Source organism: Raphanus sativus, chromosome 5 (assembly GCF_000801105.2).
Source record: "Raphanus sativus cultivar WK10039 chromosome 5, ASM80110v3, whole genome shotgun sequence".
In the NCBI taxonomy this organism is placed as follows: domain Eukaryota; kingdom Viridiplantae; phylum Streptophyta; class Magnoliopsida; order Brassicales; family Brassicaceae; genus Raphanus; species Raphanus sativus.
In genome coordinates, this window is record NC_079515.1 from 5006006 (window position 1) to 5024542 (window position 18537).

The 18537-nt window shown below is 34.9% G+C and overlaps 2 protein-coding genes across 2 annotated transcripts; one reads left to right on the plus strand and one right to left on the minus strand.

The window, feature by feature from the left end:
• The first annotated feature begins 6221 nt into the window (after positions 1–6221).
• LOC108862803 (receptor-like protein kinase BRI1-like 3) lies at positions 6222–10384 on the plus strand. Its single transcript, XM_018637049.2, has 2 exons — positions 6222–6766; positions 6855–10384. The coding sequence occupies exon 2, from the start codon at positions 6993–6995 to the stop codon at positions 10272–10274; it is 3282 nt and encodes a 1093-aa protein (XP_018492551.1). The 5' UTR covers positions 6222–6766; positions 6855–6992; the 3' UTR covers positions 10275–10384.
• LOC108862804 (L-ascorbate oxidase homolog) lies at positions 10350–12670 on the minus strand. The gene is made up of 3 exons (XM_018637050.2): positions 12367–12670; positions 11019–12128; positions 10350–10919 (listed from the first exon to the last, which is right to left on the minus strand). The coding sequence occupies exons 1-3, from the start codon at positions 12618–12620 to the stop codon at positions 10613–10615; spliced, it is 1671 nt and encodes a 556-aa protein (XP_018492552.1). The 5' UTR covers positions 12621–12670; the 3' UTR covers positions 10350–10612.
• Between the last annotated feature and the right edge of the window lie 5867 nt (positions 12671–18537).

Consider the following 18537-nt stretch of genomic DNA (forward strand, 5'->3'; position numbering starts at 1 on the left):
ACATCAAGTTTGGAAATTTATATAATTATTTCCGATTAAGTTTAAGACGAATATCATTTAATGTGGACTACTTTAATTTCCGCCCTATGCATATAACACTTTCTATAAGTATATGAAAATCTACGATTATAATTTTATACAAAATTAATAGGATAATCTGATATATATAGTCACAACTGATAGATTTTTGACTATATATACAATTCATATTTGTATAATATTCAACTTCTTTACGATTCATAAATGATATATGACAATTTTTAGGGACTGGAAAATATAAAATATTCATAATTATGTTCTATAAAACTTTAGTACATGACATTTATTTTGAATAATATTTATTTTATTTTACGGGATACATGACATTTATTTTGGGACTGGAAAATATAAATTGTTTTATATTGTAAAATCAGAGTCATACATAAAAAAATATGAGCAATCTTGAAAATTTATGAAATACATTCAAAAAAATTACATATTAATTTTCTTGCAATCCCTTCAATTTTGCAATAATATGTTTGATACAAAATTATCATAAATGGTGATAGACATTAAATTTGGAAATTTTATATATCTTTTCAATTAAATTTAAAGAACTAACCATTTTTGGTGTGAAATTCCTTAATTTATGCCATATGTATATAATACTTTTTATAATTATCTTGAAATCTACAATTATAAACCTATATGAAACTAATAGGATAGCCTTATATATAGTCACAACCGATAGGGTTTTGACTATATATATACTATTCATATTTTATAATATTCAATTTATTTACGATTCATAAATGATACATGCATTTCTAGGAACGAGAAAATATGATTATAAAACTTTGGTATGTGACTTTTATTTTTATTAATATATTTTGTATTTTATGGAATACATGACATTTATTTTGGGATGATATAAATTGTTCTATATTGTAAAATCAAAATGTCATATATTAAAATTTATGAGCAATCTTGAAATATTATAACATACATTCAAAAAGGAATTCCCTATTAAATTTCCTGCAATCTCTTAATTTTTGCAACAAAATTTTTGATTACGAAATTATCAGAAATGGTGACAGACATTAAATTTAGAAATTCATATAATTTTTCCGATTTAATTTAAGGAGAACATCATTTTTAATGTGGGCTTCCTTAATTTTCGTACTATACATATAATTATTTCCAATTATATAAGAGTCTGAACAAAATTGTCTGGAAATATACGAACAATTAGAGATTTACAACCTTACTTTGTTGACACATCTAGATATATCATGTGATGAGAAAAAAGAACGAACACATCCGAACCGTAGCTCATAATCTCATGTCCCCTCCAGACTTTTTAATAAAAATAAATAAAAGATAAATAAAAAGGCTCATATGTATTTGAGTCTAATGGATATTAAGGTTCGACAAAGGATCTCTTTTACAATTTTGAGTCCTAATAAGCTCACTAAATTTGAAAATTCATATCAGTTACTTTTTTTCTTTTATTTTCCAACTTAATATTATTTACTTCAATTTATTTATATTCTTTTACAATTTTTACTTCAAAACCATTATAGTTTTAACGAAATATAACGATTTAACTTCGATAATAAGATAATTACTTTTTTGTCAACCATAATAAAATTATCGTTATCTAGATACTTCAGTAATTTTTTTTGTTGATTGAAAAATTCAATAAACTTTTAATCTCAAATTGGTTTTTCTTGCATTAATCTCTATATCAACGTTATTTATGCTATAATCTATACCATATATAATAAATATGTCACTTTTTATGTTTCGATATCTATAGAGTAAAAATTATAATTTTTTTTAGTCTGTTCACTCCGTGCAGGACGCGGATGATCACCTAGTGTATATTATACTGTTTCCCTAAAGTGGTTGAAGGATTCATAGATGTATTCCAGTCGTTATTACTTAATTCAAAATTACACATATAAAGACAAACTTTCGTGCGTCTGTATAATTATATATACCGCTAATTAGACGTCACGAGTACTACTCTTTTCTTTTTTTTTTTTTTTTTTTTTTTTGTCAATTCACGAGTACTACTCAAATTTTTAATTCAGACGAAAATGAACAAAGAAGAGAGATCGAACAAGAATAAATTTACGTGAAAAGGGGATGGTTGGACTAGAAATCAGGCAGATTTGAATCCGATGATTCCGCTATTTTTATGAAAATCTTACTGTTAAGAAAAAGTTATCATGTTCATTATTAATGCATGAAAACGACTTGTAAGATCTTCAAATCGTATCAGCTATTCGTCCTTTCTTTGAGACCACGACCCTTTTATATTTATATCTACCAAAAGTTTCTCTAGTTTAATTTATTTTGTTTGTATTCTTTAAAATACAAAATAACTTTTCTGAAAATCTACATATAAGGCCAGTGTATTATTGTTATTTATTGGTTTCCGACAAGTTCTCTACGTATATTGGTCCTAAATTAACAACCTACTATTAGAGATAAAATGTCAAATATAAAATCTAATAAGTGAGAACGAGAAAAATCTTTGGAGGTCACAACTCACAGGATGTGCGCTCGTGCGGCCGGATAAACTGACAAAATGCAACCCTATGACCCCGCCCTAGAGCCCACTCTTTTTGAATAAACCCCCCGCTTTTAATACTTCTTGTTATTAACCCACTGATTAAACAATCTATCTTCTTGGGCCATCATCGATTTACCATATTTTATATACATTTTAGTTGGAGACGTCTACCAAATCTACAAAAAGACTTCCTTCACACCAACGAATTGAATATTAAAATAATCAATATTTGTGTAGACTAAACTATGGAAGACGTGAAAGGAGGACTTCGAGAGAAATTTTGTTTTTTCCTCATAATTTATTCTCAATCACGGATTTTTAGACCTGATATGTTATTTTTTTAGAGTTATGGATATTAACATATGTAATTATAAAATAAAATATTCAATCAAATACCGGCTAGATTCAATTAACAATCTAGCGTACGAGTTTCGCAACCTTTTCATATTCATCTAGGTTATCTTATTTTATCATCAATATGTTTAGAGCATCTTCAAAATCACTTTCTATTTTAAAATTTCTCAAATTCTATATTTAAAAATTTAAAAATATTTTTCTTCAAAAATAAAAATTCAAAACTAATTTCAAAATTATCTGTATTTTACACTATAGTCTTTATATTTGTCATAACTAATATAAATTCATAAAAATTATAAATAACTAACACACATATAAAAATATTATATAAATAATAATTAATAAAAACTTATATTAAAATATAAAACTAAAAACAGAAATACATAATTAAATATTAAACTATAAGGAAAATACCACATTATTCTGCAAAATTATTTTCGTAGTGCTCTCATATGTAAATGTGTGATCAACCAGTGCATTTCGAAGTAAGAAATAACTCTTTTCATTTTTTAATTTGTAGATTACGACCTAAAAATTCTTGATTATTATTAATATTGTTGTAATATTTGAATTTCTATAATAATTGTGTATTTATGTACCTTTGTAAAAGGTTTTTTATTAAGTTGTTTTGTAATATTTTTGTTGTCTAATTTTACTTTTAAAATAATATAAAGCTTTTTCAAAAAATTTGATTTAATTTTATATGTAAAACTTATGAGAAAATATTTAAAAATTATACATAGAATGTGTAATTCTAGGATCAAAATACAAATAAAAAAAATAAAAGAGATGATTGGTTGTGGTTGTAGATGTTCTCGGCAGCAAAAATTTAATCTAGAATTATATATGTCAACCAATTAAGCTTTCCGTTCCTTAAAAACTCACAGAAAAAATATTTGTACAAAATCAAAATATTGCTGGAGAAAACTTTATTTTGAAAACAAAAAAAACTAGTGCTTTATAAAACTACTGCCAAAAAAAAAAAATTATACAGTCTAAATTCTACAGCCAAAAACATAAAGCTATAACCCTTACCAATCAGTTAGGAAACTTCAAATTTAAAGTTCAGGAGTTCTTTTTAAGAAAAAAATAATTATATATTCGAAGTTGTAAAATGTATTTTAGAGATGATCTTAGCTATTCTAATTAACTAACTATGTTTAGGTAGAAGTTAGATAGGAACAGCATGACCTGGATAAGTTTGACTGGGTTTGTGATATAAATTTAAGTTCATTAAATGCACGTGCACGACTGCAATTGTATAAACACACTGGCGACATCCCATTTTTAGTTTTATAAAATGAAAGGTCGTTAATACATTAAGCTTCAACATAAATAAAGGATTTACGTACGAATAGTAGGTACGCAGTTATTAAACCACGAATTGTTGAAGTATTAAAAATTTGAACAAGGATAATTTTGAGTAACAACAGGTCCGGTCATTGATTTTTCTAACTTAATCTCGTACCTACCAGAAAGAAGTTCCTGTCACGTCTGTTTGCAATCGTAACTGTTCAACATTTTATGAAACAACGATGATAATCGTCGGAATCACTCGATTAAGATTTCATGCATTTATTCAGTATAGATTTATAGAGAGTGTTAAAGAGATACTATAATTCTATAAAACAAAACTGGGTAAAATTTGTTTCGTGGTAGAAATTAATTTCATCGTTTATTTGCAAACCAATCACCTTCACGTAGCTTTCAAGAAACTGTTTTTTTTTGTTCAAGAAAAATGATGACCTCCGAGTTTTGAACGTTGTGTTAAATGTTACAATAAGATCACTTTGACAAAAATATGCCACTGGTAAACCCATAAATAGATGAATACAACCTCCCTTTCGTTATATATAAATGTTTCAGAAAGTTTTTGATGTTTCAAAATCTTATGTTTTGAGTTTTCTAAATAAATTTTAACTTTCTTGAAAATTGTTCAACTAATTATATTTTTATTTTTTATTTTTAAAGTTAAAAAAAAATTATAATTTTATTTTTTATAACTGGTTGAATCAATATTTTATTTATATTTTCAATAATGTTTTTAGATAAAAATACAAACAATAATTGGGCCACAGACAAGAACCATGTTTGTTTTTATTTCACGATGCTAGTGCTCCGTGCGTGTAGGGTCAGAAAGTTACATACACACGAAGAAAAATACGAGAACGGTGGTGGGGAATTAGGTTGCAAAAACGAGAACGGTGGTGGGAATTCTTGTTTTTTTTTTTTTTGCTAAAATTTGGAGGGAATTCTTGTTTCTAACAATAAATATATACATATATATATATAGTTTCTTAACATTAACAATATTATCTTTTCCTGTTTTTTTAACAATATTAATACGTGCCTATGTTTGTCTATGGAAACCGGAAGGCCGTCGTGTGGAGTAGTTCATGTTCATCTATGAAACCTGAAAAGGATTAGATTTTATTTGGTTCGTCAAACATGAAACGAGTCGAATCTAAAGGGTTGAGATGAATAGAAAGGCTGGAAAAGAGATATATAGATGTATGCGTTATAACATTTTATTTTTTGGTCAAATGCGTTATAACTTATGCAAGGACAAAAAACATAGAAGATTTCTCAGTGTGTTATTTTAAATCATTGGTCATGGATTAAGACTCAAAAAACATCATCATTAGGCAACATAATTAATATAAATTCAAAACATTAAAAATTAGTAGTAACTTGAAGATAAAAAGGATTTCACATTCTAGACGGTTATATACATGATTGGATCTGAAAATGGTGGAAGTTTGGTGGTAGGAATTTTTTTGGGGCAAAACATAAATTCGTTGATTTCGAATTCGATTTTTACCGAAAACTAATTTATCATGTGCTTAGCCATACACTGAAGAACTATATCTTAAACTTCATTTAAAAAGTCTGAAACTAGACTACTCAACCATTTCAACCTCTAAAAAAATTATCTAAACAATATTGATCCAGACATCCATAATTTTTAAAAGATGAATATTCATGAACCAATTCGTAATTAATATGTTACACAAATTTTAATGAGTTTGGAGATATATCATTGACGCTAACAAAAGAACGACTAAAAGCAACAAATCTAGCCACCACAACACAGAATCCTTTGTTAGATTTTATAAATATTCTTACTAACCTGTAAAATTTGTTTATCCTAAATCAAAATTACGAAACATTTGACGTCGGGTTTGATAATCTATTGCAGGATATTTTCAAGACTTAAGTTAATTAAAAGAAAACTATTAGGTTGGATTAATAATTAATAAGAAACTAGTCCTGAATATAATGATATATGATTATGAATCCTCTTTTCAAGTAGTTTTGTCTTCTCTACTTTTCTCCCCATTTTTCCTCTCTTTTGCTTTTTGCAATTTTCCAGCAAAGAGGAGGAAAAAAGTGACAACACTTAAAGATCTCGTCTTCATCTTCCTCTTTAGATGCGACGAAGAAACAAGAAAATCTCTTAAGCTTCTCACTTTCTCAAACAAATTAAAAAAGCACTCTCCTTTATCTTTCTTGATTTTATTTTCTGGAAAATTCTTTTTTTTTTTCTTTTGCTCTTCTGTGTAGTGGTCGTACTAAACACGCTGCCTTTTGTAGGTAAAAGCTGTAGAATCTTAAAACCAGCTTTATCTTTTTATTTTGGGTTGAATTCAACTCTCTCTTTTCTTTTCTCTTTTACGGGTCCGACCATCTCTGCAACATCGTACTTGTTTTGAGAGACAAAACTGTCGAAGACCATCTCCCTTGTCTTCTTCACTTCAAGAACTCTCTGTCTCCTCTGTACTTCCACTCTCTCTTTTTCCGTATCTGTCAGCCTTTGATTCCGCTTTTCTGTTTCTTGACATATACCATGTATATATCTTCCTCTTCCTTGAACTGACTTTATTTATCTATACTTTTTTTTTCAGATAATGAATCCTAATTTCACTTTGAATTTCAGTGTTTCAAGCTCTGTTATGGAGGACAGAGGTTTCTCGCCATGTCCAATAACGATTCCTAAGTAGATGAAAAGAAGATCCCCTTGAGCTTGATTCTTGCTGGGACTTTGATCGAACACTTGGTGGGCTTAATAAACAACATGAAGCAACAATGTCTGTTCCTGTTCGTGATCCTCTGTACGCTCGTCTTGTTTCTAACGGTGGACGCTCGTCACAGACGTCTACTCAGCGACAACGACCAGAGCGAAGCCGCTCTGTTAACGGCGTTTAAACAAACCTCCGTCAAGTCGGATCCTCGTAACTTCCTGAGTAACTGGAAATACGGGTCGGGTGGGTCGGGTCGCGACCCGTGTTCGTGGCGAGGCGTCTCCTGCTCCAACGAAGGCCGAGTCGTCGGCCTAGATCTACGGAACGCCGGCCTCACCGGAACCCTAAATCTCAACAACCTCACGGCGTTATCGAGTCTCCGGAGCCTCGACCTCTCGAACAATTCGTTTTCCGACGAGTTCCCGGAGATCGATCTCCCGGCGGCTCTGGTACACCTCGACCTGTCGCAGAACAACTTCTCCGGCGACTTCTCCCGTCTCAGCTTCGGCCTCTGCACCAACCTCACCTTCTTCAGTCTATCGCACAACAACGTCTCCGGCGAGGAGTTTCCGGTTACTCTCCCGAACTGCGAGCTCCTCGAGACGCTGAACCTCTCCCGGAACAGCCTCGCCGGAAAACTCCCCGGAGGAGAATGGGGGAGTTTCAAGAGCCTGAAAAAGCTCTCTCTATCGCACAACCGTTACTCCGGCCAGATTCCGCCGGAGCTTTCTCTTCTCTGCGGAACTCTAGAGGTTCTTGATCTCTCCGGTAACGGCCTCACCGGTCAGCTCCCGGAGTCTTTCGTCTCGTGCGGCTCATTGCGAAGCCTGAACCTCGGAAGCAACAAGCTCTCCGGGGAGTTTCTAACCACGGTAGTGAGTAAACTCCCCGGAATCACTTCTCTTCACTTGCCTTACAACAACTTCTCAGGCTCCGTTCCGCTCTCGCTCGCCAACTGTACTAGTCTTCGGGTTCTTGATCTTAGCTCAAACGAGTTCACTGGGGAAGTGCCGTATGGATTGTGCACTCCGGTTCTCGAGAAGTTGCTTATCGCCAACAACTACTTATCAGGGAGTGTTCCAGTGGAGCTAGGGGGATGCAAGAGCTTGAAGACGATAGATCTCAGTTTCAACGCTCTCGCTGGTCCCATTCCGAAGGAGGTATGGACAATGCCGAAGCTATCGGACTTAGTTATGTGGGCGAACAATCTCACCGGTGAGATCCCTGACGACATTTGTGTCAACGGAGGGAACTTGGAGACTCTGATCTTGAACAACAATCTCTTAACCGGTTCTATACCGGAATCGATCTCCAAATGCACCAACATGATCTGGATCTCCCTCTCTGGTAACCTGCTTACGGGGAAGATCCCGGCGGGGATGGGAAAGCTCGAGAAGCTGGCGATTCTTCAGCTTGGGAACAATTCTCTGACCGGTGACGTCCCTCCTGAGCTTGGGAGCTGCAAGAGTCTCATCTGGCTTGATCTGAACAGCAACGGTCTAACCGGGAACCTCCCGGCTGAGCTTGCGAGCCAGGCGGGAAAGGTAATGCCTGGAAGCGTCGCTGGTAAACAGTTTGCGTTTGTTAGGAACGAAGGCGGCACGGATTGCAGAGGTGCAGGTGGTTTAGTTGAGTTCGAAGGCATTCGCGCAGAGCGGTTAGAGCATTTCCCGATGGTTCATTCTTGTCCCGAGACACGGATATACACGGGCTTGGCAATGTATACATTCGACGGAAACGGGAGCATGATCTACTTGGACCTCTCGTATAATGCGGTTTCAGGTCCTATTCCTTTGAGTTATGGTAACATGGTGTACCTTCAGGTTTTGAATTTGGGACATAACTTGTTATCTGGAACCATACCGGATAGCTTTGGTGGATTAAAAGCAATTGGTGTTCTTGATCTGTCTCACAATAACCTCCAAGGCTTCTTACCTGGATCACTTGGAGGTCTCTCTTTCCTCAGCGACTTAGATGTCTCTAACAACAATCTTACCGGACCAATACCATTCGGAGGGCAGCTCACAACGTTCCCACTCAAAAGATACGCAAACAACTCGGGCCTCTGCGGGCTTCCTCTCCCGCCTTGCAGCTCTGGTTCCCGCCACCACCGCTCCACCACGAGCTCCACTGGTCACCGTAAGAAGCAGAGCATCGCCACTGGGATGATCACCGGGCTTGTGTTTGCTTTCATGTGTATGTTGATGCTTACTATAGCGCTCTACCGAGTGAGGAAAGTTCAGAAGAAAGACAAGAAGAGGGAGAAGTACATTGAGAGCCTTCCGACCTCTGGGAGCAGCAGCTGGAAGCTCTCTAGCGTCCATGAACCGTTGAGCATCAACGTCGCGACGTTCGAGAAGCCGCTGCGGAAACTCACGTTTGCGCACCTTTTGGAAGCCACCAACGGGTTTAGCGCTGATAGTATGATCGGATCAGGCGGGTTTGGAGATGTCTACAAGGCTAAACTCGGAGACGGGTCTGTTGTAGCGATAAAGAAGCTGATTCAAGTCACGGGACAAGGGGATAGAGAGTTCATGGCTGAGATGGAGACGATTGGGAAAATCAAACATAGAAACCTTGTTCCTCTTTTGGGGTATTGCAAGATCGGGGAAGAGAGGCTTCTCGTCTATGAGTACATGAAACACGGAAGCTTAGAGACCGTTCTACACGAGAAGACCAAGAGAGGTGGAGTCTTTCTCGATTGGACGGCGAGGAAGAAGATTGCAACGGGAGCTGCACGTGGGCTAGCGTTCTTACACCATAGCTGCATCCCTCACATCATCCACAGAGACATGAAGTCTAGCAACGTCCTTCTAGACCAAGATTTCACGGCCCGTGTCTCGGACTTCGGTATGGCGAGGCTGGTGAGCGCTCTGGACACGCATTTGAGCGTGAGCACGCTCGCGGGAACTCCCGGCTACGTTCCACCAGAGTATTACCAGAGTTTCAGGTGCACAACCAAAGGAGATGTGTATAGCTACGGGGTTATACTTCTGGAGCTTCTCTCGGGGAAGAAACCGATCGATCCGGAGGAGTTTGGTGAAGACAACAATCTCGTGGGATGGGCTAAACAGCTCTACAGGGAGAACAGAGGAGCTGAGATTCTTGATCCGGACCTGATAACTGAAAAATCAGGCGACGTTGAGCTTTTTCATTACTTGAGAATTGCGTCTCAGTGTCTGGACGATCGACCGTTCAAAAGACCAACTATGATTCAAGTAATGGCAATGTTCAAAGAGTTTGTTCAGGTGGATACAGAGAATGATGATAGTCTCGATGACTTCTCTCTCAAGGAAACGCCTTTGGTGGAAGAACCACGAGATAAAGAGCCTTGAAGGTCTTCTTATGGAAGGGGTTTGTTACCATTATACACGGTTCTAGGCTATAGAGAAATACTTTATTGTAAAGTTTTTTTTTTTTGGACAAATAAGATCTCTTTTGCTTATTTCATCAAGATTATGGATACATTACATATTTGTTACAAAAAGTGAAGAAACAAAAAAACAAAGAGAAGACTAATGCTTCTTGAAAAGAAAAAAAGTTACTTAAGGTAGACATAAAATACATGTCAATTCCATGTATATACGAGTAAACCATATAATTTTAAAAATTAATTTCAGAAAATCAACAGAAGAGTCAAAACTCTTTCGTTGCATTTTTAATAGTTTTAAACTTAGGCACCAGCGTAAGGGTTAGCAGGTTTAGGTGTGTTTTTGACGAGACCACATTGGAGGCTTGTCTCGGGCATGTTGTATTCATCTCTAAGTGATTTCTCTGGAGACAAGACGCTGACGTAAAGCTGCTGTCCTAAGTAACGTCTCTCTGTGTTCTCAGAACGAACGTTCCACATTCCACAGTTATCAAATGTGAGCAAGATTGCTGCCCAGCACTTTGGGTAGACTTGAACTGTGTGTCTGCTCACTGCATCCAAGAGGTTGTAGTTCTTCCTCTTCTCTGGGGTCCAAGTCCCTGGCTCAACACTTTGAAACAGAGCAAAAGAAAAGAAAAAATGAAAATTAGGTCAAAATGAATAGTTACTTGTGACGCAAGAATATGGTTAATTTGTATGTTTTACTTACGCAACGGAGAAGAAAGAATAACCGTCCAAGTGCCAAGACTGAACACTCTTCTCGTGGTTCTCGAACACCACCTCGATGAAGGTGCGGTGAGTGATGTTAAGAACGTTAGGCTCGACCTTGATGGTCTTGATCTGTTCCGGAGTCGGGTCATCGGTGATGGTATTATACTTAAACACCTTGTCGGAAATACCAAAGTACTCGGCGAGCTTTAGTGGGGTTTCAGGGTCAGTGTGGGAGACTCCGTTCAATGCGTACCTAAGCTTGCCATCGACCTTGGCCTGAGTGTTCACGAGCTTGATTGTGCGTGTGATGTTGATCTTTCCATAATGGTAAGATCCCTGAGGGTTAGGCCTGGCTGCACTAGCGGTCAAGTTCCACCTGAAGGATCGGAACTGGTTCAACGACCAAGCCCATCCGACCGGACCAGCCGGGAGCTGTGAAGAGGCAGGTCCTTTGCCTCCCTCGTAGCGGAGAAGTCCGGTTGTTGTGATAACCGACTTCAAGAACCTAGAGGATGCAACCATGTAGTAATCTTTAGGTTCTTGATTCGCGGTGACGATGGTGCCGAAGCACTGGCCAACGTGGACGTCAAGAGAGTCGTAATCGTTTTGGAGAACGTGGGAACCTTCCATCTCAACGAGCTTCATCTTGTGATTCTGAATCCTAAAGTTGATCGATGTCTTGAGACCCACGTTACAGATCCTAACCCTGTATGTCTTTTCAGGTTTCAAGGTGAAGAGCGGCGCGTCTGATCCATCGCCTTTACCGGCCTTTCCGTTGATGAGAATACCGTCTGGACGACCAATGGTACGACCACCATCAAGGAATTTCTTCAACTGGGTGTGGCTCTTAGTGTACCAGTCACCGATGAGGACGGTGTAGTCATCTTCAGGATCAGCGTAAGGGACCGGGATGAGGAGACGGCTGTTCACACGGAGTCCACCAAATCCACCAGCGGCACGGTGCATCCCGGTGGTGGGGTAGTAGAAGTAGCTTCCGATCTGATCCTTAGGCTGGAAATGGTAAGTGTAGTTGGTACCGGGCATGATTGGACACATAGTCCCTGGAGTTCCATCTTGCCAACAGTTCTTCCTGTGCTGGATTCCATTCCTAAAATGTACAAATATATATAATAATCACAGTCAGATGAAACATTCATTTTAATTTGTAAAATTAAAGAGTTATTATGCATAGATAACATGGCTTTCTAATTATCAAATTTTTATTAGTATTATTAAGATTGACCTAGAAACATTAGTGTCTCTTTAATTTCAGATCCAATCTTTAACTTAAAGTTTTTTTTTAATATAGAGTTAACATGTATTTGTAGATGACTGGTGGTTATTACCAAGTGAGGAGGAAGGGTTCATCCAGGTTGTTGAAGACGTTGATGATGATATTGTTGTTGGAGGTAGAGTTGATGTTGGGACCGGGGAATTGGCCGTTGATTAGAATGACTTGTTGTGGAACACCGAGAGGAGAAGCGGTTCCATAGGTCACGTTCCATACGTGGTGGAAGTAAGGGTCTTCGGCACGGACCACCACCAGTGTTGCGGCTGCGGCCAGGTAGAGGCACGCGGCCAATAGTTTAACCCCTCGCATATGTGTTTTTGTGGGGGTATTAATTTGTTTATTTATTATTTGATTATGCTTTGGGGTTTGGATTTTGAGTTGTGGAAATGCCTGAAGACGTTTTTATAGGGTTTCTTAAGACGAATGTTTTTCCTGCTTTTTCTCATCTTCTTTGGCATCCCCTCTCATTTCGCTATTCATTTCCATATTTGGGAATATTGAAGTTTAACCTCTCCCTATTTTTGGTGGTCTAAATTCCTCTTAGCTTTTTTCTTCTTCTTTTCTATTTTTTTGGCTTTGGTTTCCATGTCTGAGAATTTGGGTAATTTAGATTTTAAAAGAGTACTTTGAGAAAGAAAAATCTATTTAGTCATGTGATAAAGTTGTAGAGATAACTTGAATGTATCTCAATTAATTCACATACAAAATAATAAATTTATAGAACTATAGTTATTATTATTAGCATCATTAGTTTTTCTGTTGTTAAACACTCATATATAGTTATGACCACTTTTCTGTCATAAAGGGCAAATGCTTCGAAACCACGTCCAGGAAGTGACTCATTGTGCCATATATTCTAGTGAACTATTATTTTGTTATGCTATGAAACACCTTAAACTTAGGTGCTGACTGGTTTTCCCGCTACCACCCGCAAACGCAATTTTTGCGGTTCATAGCGGTTGTTGGCGTTTCGAAACAATCACAGAAAACGCTACAAATTGCTTCAAACCGCTTCGAACCTCTTAAAATCAAAAGCTGGTTCCAGCTAGCGTTTGCGGTTGCGGGCGGTTGCGGGAGGGTAAATTTTTTTTCTTTAAAAACAGAATAAATAAAAATAATACTAAAAATATCTAATAAAAATTTTCAATCTATATATAATAGCAAACCTGTTTTTTATAACCGCTGATGTCATTATTTTTTTATAGGAAAAAAAAAACAAAATCTAACGGTAAGAAATGTACAAAAATATAATCCAAGGGATAGAATTTTGTTTGGGTTGAAGGGTATGATGTCATCATTCACATTAGCAACAGACGCCTTGATCACATCTCCTCAAAGGCTTTCCCTAAATGAATTGCAGAACCGTCGTGCCCTTTAAGAATTATGTCTTTTCAATCGTTGTCTTCTATCTCATCAAAGGCCTCACCAAGTTATACCTTTTCTAAGGCGACTCTTACACAAATAGCAGAACCGTCATCATTTTCCTTAAGAGTCGTGTCTTTTTACAAATTTATAAATAGAATTGACTGTATAAGGTTGCGTATTTTGTAGTTCCTTCACCAAATTCTCTAATTGGTTTCTTACTCTGTCTGGACTTTTTTTTCTGGGAATTATTTCTGTGGACATTTGATTCATATATGCGTTGAATCGTTCTTCCATACATGTTCTTTCAGTGTATCTTTCACCCAGAATCTCAGACTGGATTTCTACATAATCAACTTTGTAATTGTTGTATGTCTGATTTCTGCCACTTTTAATTTTTGTTAATCTTCCTCTTTTTGTAAACACGTATTTGTCGATGCAATTTTCCTTTTGACGGCTTGCTCTAGGAACACAAATCAATTTAATTGCCGCTATTTGAATGCCTCCGTAATTCATTCTCTTTTTGTATATGGCTAGGAATGCCTGGGATGAGATGGAGTTAATTGCGTCTTCTTTTTTTTTTTGGCCCACGTACAACCACTTGAACACTTACACCAGAGACTATTATAGCAAATTGTAATGTATCTTGGCCACCTTTATCCAACACGTATGGACCTTTTCCAACTTCTGCTATCTTTTGCAAAAGTCACGACGAGTTCAAGCTTTTTTCAGAGCTTCCTGCAAAAGGTTTTTTTTTTCTTATTCTCTTGGGGGATTTTATTCATTAGCATCTGATCCAATTGGTCGTCATTCTCGAAAAGCAGTAAACTTATCATCTCTCTCACTTGGGACCATTCATCATATTCCGATAAAGAGAAGAGCTACAGAAATAAGATAGACTTTCAATAGAATTGCAAGCAGTAGACTCATCTGTCACCAAAAGCGTGAGACTTTAATGCACTTACTGCATGCTAATATGTTGGAACATGTTAAATAAAAAGGAACTCTTATAGCCTCATGCATAGGAGCCACACACTAGAGAATACCATCTGCTGAAACTTCTGCTTGCCCAACCATGCAAGACCACTCTGCAGTCTCAGCCTCCTGTCGAGCCTTTAAGATTTTTCCAGTAACAAGAACCTATATTTTTTTGAAAAAGAAAAGTAGCAAAAACCTATGTTTTGATTCCCCCAAAGAACAACCAAATTACTAGTGATACCTTCATCACTTCACAGCCTACGTAACTCCAGTTTGGAGGATATTGAATAAAGCTAAAGAGACTCATAATATATACATACAAGTCCCTCCTCGATTTATGATCGTTGGACCTATCCTCACTATAAACTTATTCACGCTTCTTTGAATTTTTGTAACTATCACTAAACCAACTAAAAATTTAAATTATACCACGAAGCCATTGAAAATTCAAAATTACACCAACCATGAGCCGGCAAAGTTTCAGAATCACACAAACTACACATATAAAGTCCAGTTCTACATATACAAAAATTCCATTCCAACAACGGAGTAAAGCCAATATGACATTAAAAGGAACAATACTAGCAAAAATATTTTAAAAAGTTAGAGATAAATATGAAAGTGGTGATAGCTTTTCTTTTATATTAAACGGTTGTTGTGACTTTTCATCTTTTCTTCTCTACAACTAATGTACATCTTTTATATCACATTTTTCTTTACATTTACTGTTTTATAGTATCACACAGTTACAACCTTATATAAATTGTTACAAGCTTACAATAATAACTACACAACGGAGGAAGCAAAATATGTACTACTATATGAAAAAATATGGTAAATACATATCAAAAACAAATGAAAAACAAAGAAGCAAAAGGTAAAACTCTAATAATAACAAGTTTCAATCCTGAAACATATTCAGGTATTGTAATGTAAACATAGAACTTCATTTGATAGGTAATTAATGTAAAACAAGAAAACAAAAAAAACCAGTCAAACATAATTATTAATATATCATACTGTTTGAACTAAAACCTAAGAATATACATATATTTTGTAATTTATTGTCTAAACTTGACACCTCCAATACTTGGCTGCCGAAGGAGGAAAGCAATTTAATTAAATAAATAAGAACATTATCAAAATAAGAAAGATATTAGATTCCATCATTATCAAAGATTTGTTTGAGGTAGCTAAATTATTGATTATTTTAATACAAACAATTGATTGTTCACAGTTCTAAATAACAATTATATACAAAATTTACTGTACACGAAATTAATTGACAGGAGAAATAATTTACAATTGAACGAAAAATTATTAAAATAAATTCAAGAAATGAATGGAATTACATATCTTGTTATTGTTGTTGGCATCTCAAGATAACTTAAATGGATGTAAGTATGCTTTACTTAAATAATTGACAAATTTGTAATACTTAATCTTATTAAAATAAGCTTGAAATAATCGTCAAAGATGATTCATACACATTATTTGTAACCACATTCAACAAAGACATGACCAGAATTTTGCGTTAATCAGCAACTAACTTGATTAAATTTCAGGTAAGTCTATTTTTTATAATTTATAGTGTATAAACTAAGACTATATTTTAAAAACTCCTAAATGAAGGAAAAATCAATAGATGATTCAAGAGATAATGCAGTTATCTTCTTTATGTCAGAAACAAATATTGGTAAAGTTTTCAAATTCAGTATGAAAGTCACATCCTTTAATTATAAATCAACTTAGTTGGGTAAATAGTTACATAAATCACATGCAATCCAATTAATATGGAAGATGTACAAAATACAATTGAAAAACTTCATGCTTTTAGTTAAGGGATTTTAGTTAATGATTAATATACAAAATTTGGTATTTAATTTCAAGGACAGACAAAAAAATATTATAAAGGATGTCACAAAAGAGATTATCAATAATTTTATGAAAGTGATCACGAGGCTTCAGGAAGTGCAATGGTAAATTCTTCAGAAGATAATCATACAAGAAAAAATAAATTAGCTATGATAGCTATAGATATAAGACAAATAGCAATGACAATCTAAATGCAATAAAAGAATAAACCAAAGAGATAAGAAGTCTAAAACGAAAAAAATGAAAAAAATTAATAATTGAAGATAAATATATTATTTAATATTACAATGCAGCAACACACAATTTATTTTGTCATGCATAACTTTAAAAATTTTCATTTCTCATGCACACAATTTATTTAATATTCATACATTATGTAAGTATTATGTTAGAGGGATCATTATTTATTTCTAAAATAATTATAATATTACTCATCAGTTTAATTTTAACAGTTATTACAAATTTAAATAAAGTAAAAATTAAATATAAAATAAAAAATAGAAGATAAAAAATTCACTATTCCCGGGCGTTTACGCACGGGGTTATTTTCTAGTTGAAATAATAGAAATTGTAAAATGTATTCATATTATATTTCAATTTATATTATAAAAATTCAAAACTAAAATATTTTCTATAAATTTTTAAAATTGAATAATATGATTTTATAAATATAAATTTTATATTTATCATATTATTATGATTTTTAATATTTTTATAATTACATAAAATGTAAATATTGTTAAATTATTATTTAACAGATGTTGCGTTTGGTAGTTTACCAGTCATAAGAGTCCCGCAAACGTAACAATTTCTAACAGTTGTACCAGTCGTACAAATCTCTAGAAAACGCTTAAAACCGCAACCACCCACACCCGCAAACTCCCGCAACCGCAACCGCAACCGTTGCGGTTACACCAGTCAGACCCTTAAAGAGTATGGTACATTGTTATAAGAGAAATGTTAAAAACATCAAGAGTTATTGATTTTTTTTCTACACTAATATAAAAACTAAACCCTCACTGATCTGAATCTCATCCCCATATACAGTATGTTGTATTTACTTTTAGTCGTCAGGCACCATCTTTCCGATTTCAATATTTTGTCTCGTATGGGTTTGAAGGTCCATCTTCTCTCTTTCTCTTGTCGGCTAAAAGAAGTCCAAACTTGGATAAGATATCATTCTCAAGTTAGCTCTCTCCCGTTTACATATTTGTGGTGTCAGCTCTCTTGTTGGTGTTGTTGATTCTATCGAGTTGTTTCTGGTTTTCGATTGATCGGATGAGTGGTTTACTATCGCCACCATTAGCAATAACTTCTCATTTAGCTTTTCCATTAGCTCTTTAGAGCTTAGGAAGACCTAACCTTGTGTCACTGAATCTTTTTAATTTCATTTGGGGCCCCTTGATACCTTTTTGCTTTGACATTGTTGTGATTTTATTTTGTATAAGTCCCCACATTACAAATTAATGAAATTCACATAAAAAGATCATTCTTAAGTGGGTAAATAACCTACATAAACTAGCATAATAAGTAGCGAAAATTTTGCATATATTAGCTGGATGCATATTACCTACCAACCTACCAACATATCATATCTAATGGAAGATCCTATAAACCAAAAACATAAAATTTGAAATATATCAATAAAGAAAATGCGATTTCTTAATGTTAAATTATACAAAGAGTAGCAACTCATGTAGCTTTTAAGAGACCACAATATTTTATTCGTTGAATTAACCGCAGTTGTACAAACAAAATCACTCTGTGAGTTGTTAATTTGGCATCGATTGAGAATGTTTCCATTATTAGAATATGATATGATCCGAGCTGTGTTTTCGTTCAAAACGTTGAAACCCTAAGAACCAGAGAGAGGAATTCAAAAATAGAACTTACGCATATAGGAACGAAAAAATTAGGACGAGAGAATTAGAGATCAAGCGTGAGATTAGGCGACGATTCCGTGCAAACCAAGGTGTCTTCACCAGCATAAATAGTTACTCACGACATCACC